Source organism: Panthera onca, chromosome B1 (genome assembly GCF_046562875.1).
Source record: "Panthera onca isolate mPanOnc1 chromosome B1, mPanOnc1 haplotype 2, whole genome shotgun sequence".
NCBI classification, from domain to species: domain Eukaryota; kingdom Metazoa; phylum Chordata; class Mammalia; order Carnivora; family Felidae; genus Panthera; species Panthera onca.
Window position 1 is genome coordinate 85,652,887 of NC_138342.1, and position 16,977 is coordinate 85,669,863.

The 16,977-nt window shown below is 46.6% G+C and overlaps 1 protein-coding gene and 1 long non-coding RNA gene across 6 annotated transcripts in view; one reads left to right on the forward strand and one right to left on the reverse strand.

Moving 5' to 3' along the window:
• NFKB1 (nuclear factor kappa B subunit 1) overlaps window positions 1-5,915 on the forward strand; it is a 119,614-nt gene extending 113,699 nt beyond the window's left edge. For both annotated transcript variants that reach the window (XM_060654542.3, XM_078445855.2), the window contains exons 21-24: window positions 146-212; window positions 532-704; window positions 1,440-1,608; window positions 5,081-5,915. In XM_060654542.3, coding sequence (XP_060510525.2) covers window positions 146-212; window positions 532-704; window positions 1,440-1,608; window positions 5,081-5,238 — 567 coding nt within the window. In that variant the 3' untranslated portion in view covers window positions 5,239-5,915. The remainder of the gene's footprint in view (window positions 1-145; window positions 213-531; window positions 705-1,439; window positions 1,609-5,080) is intronic.
• A 3,227-nt stretch (window positions 5,916-9,142) lies between these two features.
• On the reverse strand, window positions 9,143-12,638 carry LOC132692258 (uncharacterized). Of its 4 annotated transcripts, none has more exons than XR_014137613.1 (3): window positions 11,222-12,638; window positions 10,245-10,373; window positions 9,143-9,736 (listed from the first exon to the last, which is right to left on the reverse strand). It is a non-coding gene; the product is annotated as an uncharacterized LOC132692258 (long non-coding RNA). The 4 variants fall into 4 exon arrangements; XR_014137612.1 differs by having other exon boundaries at window positions 9,143-10,373; window positions 11,222-11,992; window positions 12,082-12,633; XR_013555193.2 differs by lacking the exons at window positions 9,143-9,736; window positions 10,245-10,373 and adding an exon at window positions 10,488-10,621 and having other exon boundaries at window positions 11,222-11,357; window positions 11,926-12,638.
• Window positions 12,639-16,977: the final 4,339 nt, after the last annotated feature.

A 16,977-nucleotide genomic window follows, 5' to 3' on the forward strand; every position in this document is an offset into this window, starting at 1 on the left:
GTCATGGTGTTGACTCCTTCCCATTCCTCCACCTTTGGGGTAGTAGGCCCTCCTAAGGAGGACGCAGTTCTTGATCATAAAGAAACTGATTCCCCTCCTGGCGCCTTTAATGTGTAAGGTTTTTCCATGATTTTCTTCCCAACAGGTGTTTGATATATTAAATGGGAAACCATATGAGCCAGAGTTTACATCCGATGATTTACTCGCACAAGGTGAGCGCTTAACCAGTGTCCTCTCCACACTGTCATTTAAAGGGGTGAGGGAGAGCCAGCATTATCCAGGCTGGACTGTGAAAGGCACAGTGGCTTGTTTCAGAATCAGAAGATCCTGGACGTATGCAAGGGGGAATATCCAGTCGTAATCCACCAAAACGCGTATAGTGCTGCTACTCGGCAGGGCTTCTGCCAACTGCAAGGAGAGGAGCTTCACTGCTCCCACTGGGCATTAGAGGGCAGCCGTGTGGCCATGGTCAGTCCCTCCAGAGTGACTCTGGTCGCTTAGGACAGCCGTGTTTCTTCTTCATTCCTTCAGGAGACATGAAACAGCTGACTGAAGATGCCAAGTTGCAGCTCTACAAGTTGCTAGAAATCCCTGATCCAGACAAAAACTGGGCTACCCTGGCACAGAAGTTAGGCCTGGGGATACTAAATAATGCCTTCCGGCTGAGTCCCGCTCCTTCTAAAACTCTTATGGACAACTACGAGGTAACACATCACCTCACATTTTTATTGGACCCTCCTCTGTTAACATCGCTGACTTGGGCCTGGTTCCCTCCCCCCTCCCTTAACTGTGAGGAGGAAAATCAGTCACTCATGGCTCATATCCTGGGAGGGTGACCCAGGCCAGGGTGGAAACCCGCTTTTGTAAGAAGACAGCTTTCAGATACCTTCAGGTGTTCCGTATTTTCAAATACCTTGCGATTTCCTGCAAAAATCCTACTTAGAGGGAACTTTGACCCTCCCCCCGCCGAACAAACTGTGATTCGTGTGCATTACCTTCCTGGCCCCAAGAACATGCCTTCATCCTGTGGCAGGACATGGAGTCAGCTTTCTGTGAGGGGAAGAGTTCTGTGAGGTGAAATTATTTTCTACTGAAGATTTCCTTGTTAGCTCTTGTTTCTCGGTGGTTTTCAGAGCTTCAGCCCAAACAGGGATACGGCGTGACCTTCGCTGCAGGTAGAGTTTCACTGCCTCAGCACTTCTCTCCCTCTCTGTCCCCTGTGCTTACTGGAAGCCACTTCTCTGTGATTTCCTGAGTGGTCTCTGAGCTGAAACAGGAAACTCCACTCGACGACCGTGTGTCTCCTTCTCCGCTCTTCCCTCTGACCCCTCCAGTGCCGCCAGGCGCTCTCGGGGGTTAAGGGGGGAGGTGCGTGTCATGCTGACAGCCTGCCCACTTGCTCCTGGCACCGGGACACACTCTTCCTGTCTTCCTCACAGGTCTCTGGGGGGACAATTAAAGAGCTGGTGGAGGCCCTGAGACAGATGGGCTATACCGAAGCGATCGAAGTGATCCAGGCCGCCTTCTGCACCGCGGGAACTGCAGCCCCCAGCCCAGGGAAGACCCTCTCACTGCCCCTCTCACCTGCCTCCACAAGGTCACCAGTAGGTAAGGAAACAACAGGACAGCTGAGATCATCTCTGCTCCCCAGACTGCGTCTTCAGTGTCTTGGGATATGGCTGTCCTCCCTGCCATCGTTCCCTGAGTACATGGTCCAGTGTGTCTGTCTTTCCCCCTGCAGCTCACAGGTTCTATCCTCTGCCCCTCTCCTGCTGCTACCGGTCAGGTGGGGGGCTGTCCCCAGGAACAGTCACATTAATCTGTGGGTCACTTCAGTTCCTAATAAATATTAAAAACCACATGATGTGGCTGGTTAAGGCAAATAGTGTTTCTCTCACTTCTTAAAATTAAAAAAGACAGAGGGCACCTGGGTGGCTCAGTCGGCTAAGTGTCCGACTCTTGATTTCAGCTCAGGTCATCATCTCACAGTTTGTGGGATCGAGCCCCATGTCGGGCTGGGCGCTGGCAGTGCAAAGTCTGCTTAGGATTCTCTCTCTCTCTCTCTCTCTCTCTCTGCCCCTCCCCTGCTCTATCTCTCTCAAAAAAAAAAAAAAAAAAAAAACCAACTTTAAAAAAGAGAGAGAGAAACATACAGAGCAAGGCTTATAGAGCCAGGACTGGCCCCAGTTCCCACCACAGCACCCTAGCTCCTCACCTCCACCCCTGCAATGGCTTCACCTTCTCTCTTCGCCTCCTCCCAACCTACAGCACTGACCCTTACCCACCCCTCCATCACTCATCTGAAACACATAACATAACAGACTCCCAGCACAGCCCAATAACCCTTTGTTTCCCTGTAAATGGGTTCTTGCCCTCTCTCAGTGACCACTCCGCACTTTCTGTCTGGACCCCCCACCCCCCTTCCCTCTCCTGACTCATCCAGTGTCCTCGGCTCACACACCACTGAGAACATAGCAGCAACTAGAATTTGCTCATCTTTGAAAGATGAACAGTTGGCCATGTCAGGCAGAAGCACTGCCATCCTCCAGGTTTAGACAAAAATCTGAGACTTTGCCCACGGACACTTGCTGCTAGAAACCACCTCACACACAGCCCAGTCCTTGCTCTCAGACAACCACCCTTGTGCACCCGCCCTCATTTTTTGCCCCACTTCCTCTAGCGGCTCTTCATCGGTCTCCCTGCTCCCAGGCTGTCCCCCTCCCTTCAGTCCACTCTCAACACAACAGATAGTGAGATTCTTTTTAAAAATTAGTGCTATTAAAAAAAGGCGAGAGGCATCTGGGTGGTTCAGGTGGTTGAGTGTCCAACTCTTGATCTCTGCTCAGGTCATCAAGCCCCGCATCAGTCTCTGTGCTTAGGATTCACTCCCTCTCTCTCTCTCTCTCTCCCTTCCCCACTCGCTTGCTCCCATTCCCTCTCTCGCAAAATAAACAGTTTTTTAAAAAAAAGGAAAAAAATAAAAATTAGTTGCTTTTATGTCACTCCCGTTTTATACCTTCCAGTTCATTCATCCATTCACCAAATCTTTATTGAGTGCATCCTGAGTGCCTAGCCCAGTATAAGGCTTTGAAGATAGAGCAGTAAGTAATAAAGGCAGTGTCCCTGGGGAACCTGGGTGGCTCAGTTAGTTAAGCAGCCGACTTCCGCCCAGGTCATAATCTCACAGCTCTTGGGTTCAAGCCCCACATCGGGCTCTGACAGCTCAGAGCCTGGAGCCTCATTCACATTCTCTGTCTCCCTCTCTCTGCCCCTCCCCAGCTTGTGCTCTGTCTCTCAAAAATAAATAAACATATTTAAATAAATAAATAAAGGCAGTGTCCCTTTGTCCATTCTCTCTTGTAAATGCTTTCATATGCCCTTCCTCCTGCCCCACCACCCGGGCCCCCCCACCTGCAACTGTTCTGCTCACAGGTCTGAGCCAGTCTTAAGACCTGAACCTTCTCTTTCCCTTCCCTACAAAGATCCTCACCTGGTGGTTCCTTCTTGCCTTTCAGTTTCAGCACAAGTGTCACTTATCAGGGCCCTTCCTAGGAGAGTAAGGACAGATGTTGTGCACTTTAGAAAGGAATAATGTGACTACCAGGAAAATAATCCACATCTCCTATATCCTGACCTGGTGCTCCTTTTACACAAAGAAACAGGAAAATACTTATATCTTTTTTATTTTATTTTATTTTATTTTATTTTATTTTATTTTATTTTATTTATTTTATTTATTTTATTTATTTTTATTTTTTGAGAGAGGGCACAGTGAATGAGGGAGAATGGAGGAGGGAGAGAGGGAGAGACAATCCCACGAGGGGCAGAGAGAGAGAAAGAGAAGTGGGTCTCACCCTGAGTGGGGCTCATGCTCATCCTAAGCGGGGTTTGATCTCACCTGCTGTGGGACTCAAACTCACAAACGGTGAGATCATGACCTGAGCCAAAGTCAGATGCTTCCGACTGACTGAGCCACCCAGCACCCAGAAAATACTTATATTTTTGAAATTTTATTTGATTTCTGACTTGTAGTTATTTTTAAAATACCTTGTACTTCCTGGCACATAATAGAAACCCAATAAAGAGGGGTGCCTGGTGGCTCAGTTAAGCGTCCGACTTCAGCTCAGGTCATGATCTCACAGTTCGCGGGTTCGATCCCTGCGTTAGGCTCTGTGCTGACAGCTCAGAGCCTGGAGACTGCTTTGGATTCTGTGTCTCCCTCTCTCTCTGCTCCTCCCCCATTCATGCTCTCTCTGTCTCTCAAAAATAAATAAACATTTTTTAAAAATTTAAAAGAAACCCAGTAAAGACTGGCTCATTGGATTAACTCAACAAGTCAATTAGAAGACAATAGCCGTGTCAATGCCATTAAGGTCTTAATATTTTAATATTGGAATTGAATATACATGAAGGTATCATTTTGATTTGTGTATATTAGACTTGTGTTTCTTTGATCACTTCCTCTCTATGGGGAATAACTCAACACTGTTCAGATCTCTAAAGACACTTCTCAACAAGGAGAATTTGACCTATTGTTCAGTACAGACTCATTTTCATCATAATCACCTTATTTTCTTTGCCACCAGAATGTTTTGGACGCAACATACAGCGTTCACTAGCACGTGAGGCCCCGGAGAGATGTCTCATCTCTACCTCCTGCTTCTGTCACCCATTTATTTTGCCAGGGTTCAGCAATTTTCCCAGCTATAAAATAGGTAATATGGTGGTTGGAAAAATACACCTGATTTCTAAGAAAAAAAAGTACACTGTGAGTTAGGAGAACTCAGAAAGGATTCTGATAAACATGGTAAAAAAGAGATGTGAAAGCATTTGACTAATTTTGATGTCTTCACAGTTTTTATATTCTCAAGGTTCTCCCTCCTCCCCTCACCGTGCACAGTAGAGACAGGCAGGCAGCGCGGGCGGGGAGGCGCGGTGACTTGGGGAACCCGATAGGCAGAAGCAGCCCAAGAGCCTTGTAGATCCAAACCCCGAGGCCGGCCAGAATGGAAGGTGTATGAGAGCTAAGACTCTGCCTTTGCCCAGCCGCACCCCAGTGAATCTGTGCTTCTTCCCCCAGACGAGGTCCGGGACGACAGCATCTGTGACAGCGGCGTGGAGACCTCCTTCCGCAAACTCAGCTTTACAGAGTCTCTGACCGGCGGCGGCTCCTTGCTGACTCTTAACAAAGTGCCCCGTGAGTACGGGCGGGAAGGACCTATAGAAGGCAAAATCTAGCCTGCTGGCAGCGCCCCGCACCATGTAAAACCAAAGCTCTGAAATTCCACCACACTGTCCAAAAGAAGGAAGGCGAAGGGCATCCAGAGGTGCTCAGAGGAAAACCAGCCTGCCTGAATCACTCGGAATTTAATTCAAGGCCTTTTGAAGGTGGCTTCCTTTCTTGGTTCTCACATGAATGTTAGTCCCGTCCACTTCCAGCTGCTCCAGCGGTCACGGCGAGCCGGGCTGGCGCCTCCTTGTGGGCGAATTAGCTTATTGAGCTTTACCGGCTGCTTTCCATGGTCACTGCTGCTGTCCCCTTGCTGCGCTCCCACTGTCATTAAAAGGTGTCCCAGTGTCCACCTGGTGTTATTTCTGGCCGTCCACAGCACAGGCGTGCACTCAGATTAAGGATTAAGAAAAGGAATATTTTTAAATGAGAGTCACACGGTGTATAATAAAAAAGGCTTACTGCTTTTTCTAATGTGGTTATCTATGTGATTTGAAAAAAAGAACCTGTACATGTCAATATTTAAACATGGTTACAATCAGTGCTGAAAATGGTATTTTCCCCCTTTTCTGCATTTTGCTATTGTAAATATGTTTTTTAGATCAAATACTTTAAAGGAAAAAATGTTGGATTTATAAATGCTATTTTTTATTTTACTTTTATAATAAAAAGAAAAGCAAATTGATGACCTCATCTTGTTTGATCTCCAGAAATACTTTTCTGAGATGATTCCCTGTAATCACGGGATCGTTCCACAGCCTGGTTATCACATTCACATTCCCCTTCAGAGTCAAGTTTTTGACCCAGAAATGAACAACAAAAATAAATGATCAAAAGAGAAGTGTTTTAAGGTGAGATGAAAGCTCTGGGTTTGTCGAATCCTTGCTTGGCTCGTTTCATTTAGGCTGTATCGCCTCACCTTACTCCACCTCGTGCAAAATCATTCCTCCTCACACCTCGGTGCGTTCCCAGTGCCTCTGTGATGCATAAAGTACTTCAGCCGCCTACCAGAGGGCTCGGGACAGGCAGCCTTCCAGCGTGAATCTCTGCTGAACTGTTCATCACTCAGAGACTTGGAAATAAGGGAGAGGAGAAATGAAAAGCATTCGAGTGAGGGGCTGTGGTGAACTCTGTGACAGGCAACCAAGAAAGCCTCTTTACCAAAGGACACGTCCACCCGGCCGCTGGGAACACACTTAGCAAAAGGCTTCCACCTGTCAGTTCCTTTGGGGGCTGCTTCAGCCTCAGAGAGCCACCTCACCCAGGTCACACTCGTTTCGCTGATGGCCTCAAGTAACACTGATTGATGCGGCGTACAAATGCTGGTCGGCCCAGGACAGTATTGAAGGGCTGTCTGTGCTCGAGCCCCTTCTCACTGGCTGGGCTGGTGCTTGGGTCCGCGTCACAACACAGGTCTTCCCCCTGCCCAGTTACTGCCTCCTCCCCTGCCCAGCCACAGGCGTTGATCTTAGGGCACCCCCAAATAAACATCCCACTCATGAAGCTCCGTCTCAGAGCCGGCTTCCAGAGAGCCCAACCTGCACGGGGCTGGGAGCTAATGGTCTCCGCTTTTGCACAACACATGAAGTCATGCAATCTTGAAAATGACCCAATCAGATATATACAATTATCCCCAACTTACACAGAAGCAAATTGAGGCCCAAGAATTCAAGTAGGCAGTGGCTAAGCTGCTTCTGAATTTAGATCTGTCTAGTTCCAGAGCTCACGGGTTGGAGAATTATCTGAGTGTAGGATATGAAAGTAGATTAAAATAATGGAGTCCAGAAGTAGACCCCAAAATAGGAAGTTAGGATGTGATAAATTTCAAATCAATAAGGAAAAGATGGTTAATCAGTAAGTGTATGTTCCAACTGGTTAATCACTTGGAAGAAGTCAATCTGAACTCTCAGTTCCCTCCTTTCATCAAAATGATTTCCAAGTATATCAAAAATTAAACCACAGAAATACTAGAAATCATGGATGAATAATCTTGAAATAGAGGAGGCCTTTCTAAGCAAGACTTTGCCGTCTGGTGTAAAACCAGTTTGGGTTCTTCGTGTCACCATGTGTCCCAAATAAAGAAAATATATTTTTTCAATTCTACTTCTGTTTTTCTCTTACATTGCTATTTCTCCACATGCTCCAATCCATTCTTCCAGTGTTTGAAAGTTGTACTTGAAAGTAAAAGAAAAAGTAGCTTGCTCTCCTTAATTTTCCAACAAGCCCATGCCTCCATTCCTCCACCCGTTCCTCTCTGTGGCAGTCATTCTCCACAGGCCAACACAGGTCTCCTGTCTTAAGTTGTGGATGCTGACACTCCTCCCACTAAGGGGAGGGGCCTACATTCTTTCTCTGCCAATGGAGGCCTACAATAAGGGTAGAAGTGATGCTAAGTGACTTCCGAGGTTAGGTAGGAACATGCAATGCAGCTTCTGCCCAGGCCCCCTCTTGGAACCCAGTTAGCATGCTCTGAGGGAGCCAAGTGGCCACATGGAGAAGCCACATGTAGGTGTTCAGCCAATGGCTTTCACTTGAGCTCACAGCCAGTGCTGGCACCAACCAGCAGATGCATCAGGGAAGGAAGCCTCGAGAGGATTCCAGTCGCCAGCCATTCGTCACACCCGTCTAACCTTCAAGCTGCCTTAGCCCGTGCTGCTCAAGTAGAGACAAGCTGTTCAGCGGAGCCCTGAGCAAATAGCAGGTTCACGAGTAAAATTACGGTGGATATTTTAAGTTCTCTGTGTGGAGTGTTACATTCTCCAGGTCTCTAACCTGACAGCTCCCATACCAGAGAGTCACTTTAAAGAGAAGCTGACTCCCCAGAGGAACAACTAAAAGCAACTCATGCCGAGACTAAAAATAACATTCCCCTTCTTTAATAAGAAGCCCTGTTTCTCTTCTGTTCCAGAAACTTCCTCTTTCTCCTCCCAGATCTCAGTGCTGGCCTGAGCCCCTGCATGGTGCTTGAGCAAAAAGGCTATCAACAGCCGTCTGCCTCTGAGGAAGGAGTGTCTCTCATATTGTACCAGCAGATGGGGATAAATACCAGAAGGATTGTAGGAGATCAGGTGGAAAGCTACAATGGGCTGGAAATAAACCTTTCCAGAAAGCTGGTCTCTCAGCAGGAAGCCATTTAAAAATAGCTTTCTCAGAACTTTGTGATCTTTACTCTGCAGGCATAACCTAGACTTTTGCAGGCTGGGCAGTCTCACGACCCCCCTGAGTCCTCTGCAGTAACTTTATATGATGTGGATATTCCTGGTCACTACTGAGTGCGGCCTCACAAACCAGCCGAGGGTCTTAGCAAGATGCACCTTCGCAAGACAAAGGAAAGGAAGGAGCCAGGCAAATTTATGTGCAATCCCTTTGGCAACAGGACATCTCTATGAGGTACATACCTAACCCCAATTTTACAGCGAGGGAACAGATAATCTGAATATTAACTAATTTACCCAGGATTCAAATCTAGGTCTGTCTGATCCCCGAGGTTACTCTTTAATGATGTCTAAGTCCTCTGAAGGAAAGATGTTATATTTCAAAGAGAAAGAAAAAAATCCATACAAATCTGTACAAGGAATTTTTGATCCTGTTTATGATCCTTACTGTCATTTTTTTATGTTTAAAAAAACATAAACCTGCTGCTTCATTTTTTTAATGTTTATTTGAGAGAGAGACAGAGTGCAAGTGGGGAAGGGTCAGAGAGAGAGGGAGACACAGAATCGGAAGCAGGCTCCAGGCTCTGAGCCATCAGCACAGAGCCCGACGCGGGGCTCGAACTCACGAGCTGTGAGATCATGACCTGAGCCAAAGTTGGACACTCAACCAACTGAGCCACCCAGGTACCCCTAGCCTGCTGCTTCATTTAAACACCAATCCCAGAGACTATAAATTCTTGTCCTTTGGTTGGGGAAGACACTAAAAAGGGGCTTGAAATTAAACAGATGTCATCCTCCTGTATTACGGATTCCATGATACCTATAATAGGCTACTCCATTCCCCTGGACAAATGACTAGTTCCTCAGATTGTCCAAGCTTCTTAAAACAGAGGGAGGAAGGGGCTGAAATATCATTTTTTCATTTCCGTCAACTAGCTTTTCCATCTTGATCTCTCTGTTTCCAAAATGACATTTTCATTGAAATATCACAACAATCCTCCAGGAATGAAGATACGTATTCAACAAGGATTTTGTGAGCATCTGTTACTTGCCAGGCACTACAATGGGTGGCCATCATTCATTAGTGCTCATATTACTTGTTTAAAAACCTTGTGAAGTAAAAAATTTCGTTCCTGTTTTACAGATGAGTAAACTAAGGCACACATAAAATATTTAACAGCAAGATCTCCCAATTCCAGTAAGGCAGTTTAATAGCCACATTTGCAGCAGGGACAGGGGGTAGGTAGGGTGTCTCTCTTCTACTTTGTCATGAAAGGATCCTGGTTGACAGTCACTCTTCCTCCAGCCCATGGCTCCCAGGGTCTTGCTGGGGAGTGACAGTCCCAGATAGCTGGAAGGGGAAAAGAGCGTGGAGAAGTACGTGTGGGAGTTTTGAATGGAATTTTGGAGGGTTTTTTGTTTGGTGGGTTTTTTTCTTTTTAATGTTTATTTATTTATTTTTGAGAGAGAGAGATTTTTTGTTAGCAGAGGAGGGGCAGAGGGAGAGGGAGACAGAGATTCCCGAGCAGGCTCTGTACTGCCAGTTCAGAGCCCAACGTGGGGCTCAAACTCACAAACCATGAGATCATGACCTGAGCCAAAATCAAAAGTCAAAAGCTTAACTGACTGAGCCACCCAGGTGGCACTAAATGGGAGTTTTGAATAGACCAGTCTCATGGCCACGCTAAGAGCAGGGAAGCTATAGGGTGATCAACTTTTGTTCCCATTATTAGGAGTGGGTTGATTTGGGTGAACTGATCCCATGTTTGGCACAGATCAAAGTTCTTTACCTAACTGATGGAGGAGGCTGAACCTGGAAGTTCTTTCTAATTCCAATGTATATGCAAACACTCACTCACTCTGAAAGTCCCCCTGCAGTCATGGTCAATGGCCATCACCAAACACAACCATTTCCCAGGATTAAAAATGAAAGACGCACTGTAAATTTCTCTTCAGGAAATTCTCACAGAGGAGCAAGGGTATCAGACCTGGTAGGACGGGGTAAAGGTACAGCCAAGTCTTAATGCTCTTGCACTGACTCGAGGAGAAGCCTGCTCTCCACCCTCTGTGGTCTGTAGTTTCTTCAATGCCACACAAGAGACTTTGGGCTTGTTGATGCCAAGATTAAGAGGCATCAAGGGGCCGTGGCCCTTGGGATCCTGCCCAAAGGAGAGGGGCAAGCAAGTTTATCCTCCTTGTGATCTGCAGAGAACGGTCAGGGCCTTCATTCCCATTTCTGCGATGAATGGAAAAGGAACAGGAGGGAGTTCTAAGTGAAATAATATTCTCTCCAGGCCACAAGAATAACAAATAAAACAGAATTCTGGAAACCTCTTCCCCTGAGGTTCCTTCTTGGGGCCCAGGAAGCAGGCTGGTGCTGAAGACGGGGACATGAACCCTCCAGGCCCATGATGGGAGTGTATGAGGATCAGGGTAGGTCATGAATTGATGCTGGATACTAGACAACCAAGCTGCAAGGACTATGCTCTGGCAAGAAGAACTGTTGTGCTGTTCCCCCTTTCCTTTCCTAAGGCAAGAATCCCCAACTTATTTTGTTTCAGAAATTCAAATAAAAAACTCCATGTTAGGGGCTTTTTTTTTTTTTTTCTTTCGCGGGACATCCTTTCATCACTGTGTTCGAATGTAAATGTTCTCTTTTGCTGTTGAAATAAATTTCCTTTTGTAGTTTTGAAAACAAAATCAAAATACAAAAGCTGAAAACTTTCGTTTACAAAATATTTTCAAATATTTATTCTCATAACAATCTGAGAAGTAAACAGGGAGGGGTTTTAATTCCTGCCCATTTTTTTGCAACATGACAAAGCCCCCGAGGTACCTGGAGGTTCCTGGTCTAGTGGAAGCAGCGAGGTCTGGACTCGGCCTTCAGTGCTCACACGGCACTCCTCGGCCTGGCTCTGCAGCCCATCACAGAACGCGTGGCTGCTCCGAAAGGGAAGGTCACACAGACAGGGCTACGAGAGGGAAGGCGAATCTGCCAAGAGCAGGTACTGAGGGCTGGCAGAGCAGCGGGAAAGCGGCGTCCCATCGGCAGCACACGTGACATCACCCAGCGTCCGCACTGGTCCCTGCGAGCAGCCCCCCAGGAGGGGCCACGCGCTCAGGCCGGTCTCCTACCCCCTGGCCTTCCTTCCGGTCCCTCTCCCCACCTTTGCTTCGGGGTCCTCCACACTCTGCCCGGTTCTGCCAGTGCTTCCCCCTCTTCTTCTGCCAACAATTCACGCCAGGCGGGGCCTCCAAACTCTCCCGAGGCCCACGTGTTAATATGGAATCCCGCCCCAGGACCAGAAGTCCCAGCCCCGTCAAGCTCCACCGCCGCTGCTCCCGAAAGTCCCCGGCCTGCACCCCTCCCGCCACGCCTGAGATCACCGCCACGGGGACACGGGGACGGGACCTCTCCAGCAGGGGGCAGGGCCGCCCCGGAAATGTTCCCGCGCTCCTGGAAGCCAGTGGTCCTTAGCGGCCTTCTCCCCAGTTTTGATCTGGAAAGGGCAAAGCCGCCCTTTGGCCCTGACTTCTTACCCCCAGAGCGCCTCTTGAGTGACGATCAACATATGCACACTTACAGGAGCCAGGGACCATTTTAGATCTGAAAGGCAAAGCAACCCAGATTTAAAGTTTCAAGAAAGAATGCGTGGGCCTCGTGTCACCCACATGCCCGCACTCCCTCTGCCTCACCAGGTTCCTGCCTTTCTTCAGATGACGCCTGAACTCGGGTTTCCGTCCCTCGCCACTGCTCCCACCCTTACGGCGCCTTGTAAACGCTCGTCTGACTTCTCCCTCATCCTTCACCTCTTCTGGAGGCTTTGTGCCAAGTTCTCATCCACCCACAGTAATCAAATTAGGATTAAAAATCATAATCCCTCCACCCTCCCTCCCTTCCATCTTTCCTTTTTTCCTCCCTCCATCCCTTCTCTCTCTGCCTCTCTTCCTGTTTCTCTCGCCCTTTCTCCTTCCTCTTTCCCTATCTCTTTCTCACTCTCTCCCTTTCTGTCTCTTTCTTTCTCTTTCTCCCCTCTGCTTTCTCCCTCCCCCAACCCCCTCCCTTCACTTTCTTTCTTTCCTTGAAGAAAGACTTGCACATTTGGGCGGCACTGGCATTAGGGCATCCGGCATTAGGAGGCCCTGCAAACTCTTCCCCAGCCCCTCCTTCCTGCCTTATTCAGGGGAAGCCTCCTGGAAACCAGTGTGGTGGCCCACGGCTGTCCCCTCCGCCGTCCCCCCTCCGCCGCCCCGCCAGCCTCATTTCCTGTGCACAGGAGGCCTCTGCTGGAAGAAGCAGAATTTTGCACAATCATGCAACAGCTGGCATGCCTCTTGCTACTCGACTTTTTTTGCTTCAATAAAAATGGAAAGAGGCCTACAAGAAGAGGGATTTAGAAACTTCTTGGGCTTTCTGCCTGAATGCTTTCCCTTCAATTCAGGTCACAGAAGCCTGGTGATTATTTTTCCTTAGTAGAGAAGAGTTAAATTGTTTTTTTTCTTTGGACAAGAACAGTGTAAGCTCCCGTAGGCCTGATCATTCCAGTTAGGGCATTTCCTGCTCACCCCTGCTAGGCGCTGTACCTGCTGCACCTTCTTCAATCTTCACAGTCTTATGAGCTAGTTATTACTATTAAGCCCATCTTAGAGATAAAGAAACAGAGGTGTGGAGCTTAAGTGATTTGTCCAAGTTCAGTCTGTGTTGGAGCCAAATTTGCATATCGGAAGTTCAATATCAGAGCATGCGCCCATAGCCACTGCACTGCATGCGGGCCTCATTTGCGTACATACTCGTACACACATGCACACACACACACACACACACACACACACACGCACAAACACAATCTGGATCTTTAAAAGGCCAAATCTAGTTCGTTGTATTTGCAAGTTTGATGAGCTAAAAATCTTTTTGTTCAAGCACCAAAAATATGGATAGGGAAGCATGTCCCTCACCCACCTTGAGCTGGCTTCCCATGATAAATGAGCAGGGTTCTTCCTTCACCCCCCCTGTGGAGGATAAGTCGGGCCTCCACAGACTTCCCTACTAGAGACATCCAAGTACAGGGAATTGATGACCAGGAGTCCCTCAACTGGGAGAAAACCCAGACGCCCACACCACCCTCTCCAAGGCCCAGTTATGTCTGACCTCCAGGCTCATGGTCTGTATGTGTTTGAATGCTTTTAATTACAAAATAAAAATAACTGTGAGTGGATTAAGCAAATAGTGGTTTTCTTTTCTTATATCATTACAAGATCAGAGATAGATAGATCTAGATTTTAAATGGAATGTTCCCTTTTAAAAAATGCTTATGTATTTATTTTGTGTGTGTGAGAGAGAGATGGTGAGCAAGGAAGGGGCAGAGAGAGAGGAAGACAGAGAACTCTAAGCAGGCTGCACACTGCCAGTGCAGAGCCAAATGTGGTACTCGAGCTCACAAACCATGAGATCATGACTTGAACCAAAATCAAGAGTCAGATACTTAACTGACCGAGTCACCCAGGCATCCCAGAATGTCCCTTTTTTAAATGGTAACAAATAATTCAACTTAAAAAAAATTTTTTTAAGTTTATCAATTTATTTTGAGAGAGAGAAGGAGAGGGGCAGAGAGAGAGAGAATCCCAAGCAGGCTCTATGCTGTCAGTGCAGAGTCCGACATGGGGCTCCATCTCACAAACCGCTAGATCAAGACGTGAGCCAAAATCAAGAGTTGAACACTTGGGGCACCTGGGTGGCTCAGCCTGTTGAGCATCTGACTTCGGCTCAGGTCATGATCTCGCAGTTGGTGAGTACGAGTCCCGAGTCGGGCCCTTTGCTTCCAGCTCAGAGCCTGGAGCCTGTTGCAGATTCTTTGTCTCCCTCTCTCTCTACCTCTCCCCAGCTTGCACTCTGTCTCTGACTCTCTCAAAAATAAATAAATGTTAAAAAAAAAAATTTAAAGAACTGGACACTTAATGGACTGAACCACCCAGGCGCCCCAAGTAATTCGACTTTTAAAACCACTCTTTGTGCCAACAAAATCATCTGCTGGCCAAATATGACCTGTGTGACCTCACCCTCACTTTCTACAGTTGTAACTTCAGAATGACCAAGTAGGGTGATGAGCTTAAGGCTTTGGGAAGGAATCAAGGTGCTCACCACTCCCCCTTCCAGGTCCCACTGCTGCAGCCACTCACTCTCAGCAGCTCCCCTGGCTGGTACCCAACCATCACTCAGTGCTTAGTCTTCCTTTGATGATTTAACACAGAGGAAAGGATAATCGTGATAGCTAACATTTGTTGAATAGTTATTGTGTGCTATCCGTATGTATGCATCATCTAATGAAGCCTTCACTATTATTAGTATTATTATTATCATCTTATTACTCCAGTTTTAAAGATAAAGAAACTAAGGCACAGAAAAACTCAGTAACTTAAATACAATATCGAACAGCTTATTAGTGGGGGTTCTGGAACTCAAACATAAGTTATGTCTGATTTCAAAGCTCATACCCTTAACGGCTATATCAATTCACATGCTTTGGGTTATAAAATCAGAATACCTGACTACAACTGGATTAAGAAAAATAGGGCCTTATTTTTTGTAAGAAGACCGGAGTTAGATTACAGGGTTCACTCAACAGTTCAACATCTCTGACACTCCCTCCACCGCCCCACCATGTCAATAATGTTTCCTCAAGTTCACAAAAAGGCTGCAGCAGCTCCAAGTGTCAGGTCCTCACACAGCAGCTTCTCAACCTCACCCAACAGTAGAGTCCCTCCTCAGGTCCTCAGGTCTGTTTCTTGTCTGGCAGGAAAACCTACCCCTCCCCTCACTCTGCTGTCTCGGCAAACCCTACATTAAATGCCACCTTGTGTTTCATTCGCCAGAATTGGGCCACGTGCCTCACTTTAGACCAATCACTGGCAAAGGAGAATCCAATTAGTATAACCAATTGCAATTCAGTCTCTGAGGCAGGACACAAAGTCACCTCTATTAGCAGAGAAGAGGGGACAACAGCTGTAGGGGGGGCCCACCAATAATGTCTGCCCCACCGATTAGAAATATGTGAATTGGCTCCCAAGATCCAGTAAATTTTACAAAAGCCATAATAAGTAACAATAACAGAATAAGAACAAGAGTATTGTTCTCACGTGGATGATGAACCAGGAATGATTTACTAGTTCCTAACCAGAAATTTCCATGATCCCGACATCCCATTTCCCAGGAATTTGGGGTCGCTTAGGTGTTACTGTCATCCTTTTACAGGTGTGTACGTTGTATTATGCTCATAGCATAGTGTGCCACAAGTTGTTGCTCAATAAATCCTGTGTAAAGGCTGAGATCTGATGGAAGGGATTAAGCTGCATTATTGTTGCAAACTTTTCTTTCATGGCAGGATTCAGTAACCCATGTCTATAGATATAAGGAGAGATAGTGATAAAACCTGACACAGTGATGCAATACCCCTATTTCTGCAAAAACCCATTCACTATTTGGCCCATATTCAAGGGCTCAAAGACATCCTGGCAGGTTAGCTCAGCCTCAGCTTAACAATCACAAGCTCAGAGCCCAGCCTAGCCAACTACCTGGTATTGTCCTTTTTCTTCCTCAGGTATTTACAGTGAAGGGTTTTGTGGGTTTTTTTTTTTTTTTTTTTTAATTTCTGGCTTCTCTTTTTATTTTTTTTTAAGTTTATTTATTTATTTTGAGAGAGAGAGAGAGGGAGGGAGGGACTGAGAGAAAGAGAGAGAAAGAATCCCAAGCAGGCTCCTCGCTGCCAGTACAGAACCTGATGCGGGCCTCGAACCCATGAACCATGAGATCATCACCTGAGCCTAAATCAAAAGTCGGATGCTTAACCAACAGAGCCACCCAGGCATCCCTACAGTAAGGTCTTTTAAGACTCTTTTCTCAGTTGAAAAACTTTTTTTTCATTTATCATAAACTTTCAAAAAATTTTTCCTAAAGTGTTGAGCAAGATGGCCTTATCTAACATAGCTTCCCCATCACTGTCACAGTAACCTTATAGGACTTGCCACCAGCTGAAATAGCCTTGTCTACTTGCTTATTGTCTGTCTCCCCCTGAAACCACTTAAAAGCATGAAGTTGAACAAAAATCAAAATGGCTGCACTAATGCTTCAGCAGAGCTTGATTTTATGTAAGTGATGAATCACTAAATTTCACTCCTGAGATCACAATTATGCTATATGTTAACTTTTGAAAATTTATTTTAATGTTTATTCATTTTTGAGACACAGAGAGACAGAGCGTGAGAGGAGGAGGGGCGGAGAGAGAGACACACACAGAATCCCAAGCGGGATCCAGGCTCTGAGCTGCCAGTACAGAGCCTGATGCAAAGCTCAAACTCACCAACCGTGAGATCATGACCTGAGCTGAAGTCGGATGCTCAAGCAACTGAGTCACCCAGGTGCCCCTACTATATGTTGACTAACTTTGATTTAAATAATAAATAAATAAATCCGAATACACTGAAAAAATAATAATAAAAAAATAAAGTAACCTTTTTCTTCTAGTCTCAAAGCTCCCCACCTCCCTCTTAGCCTTTTGCTTTAGGAACCGGATACCACCCTGAAAACGACTAACTGGA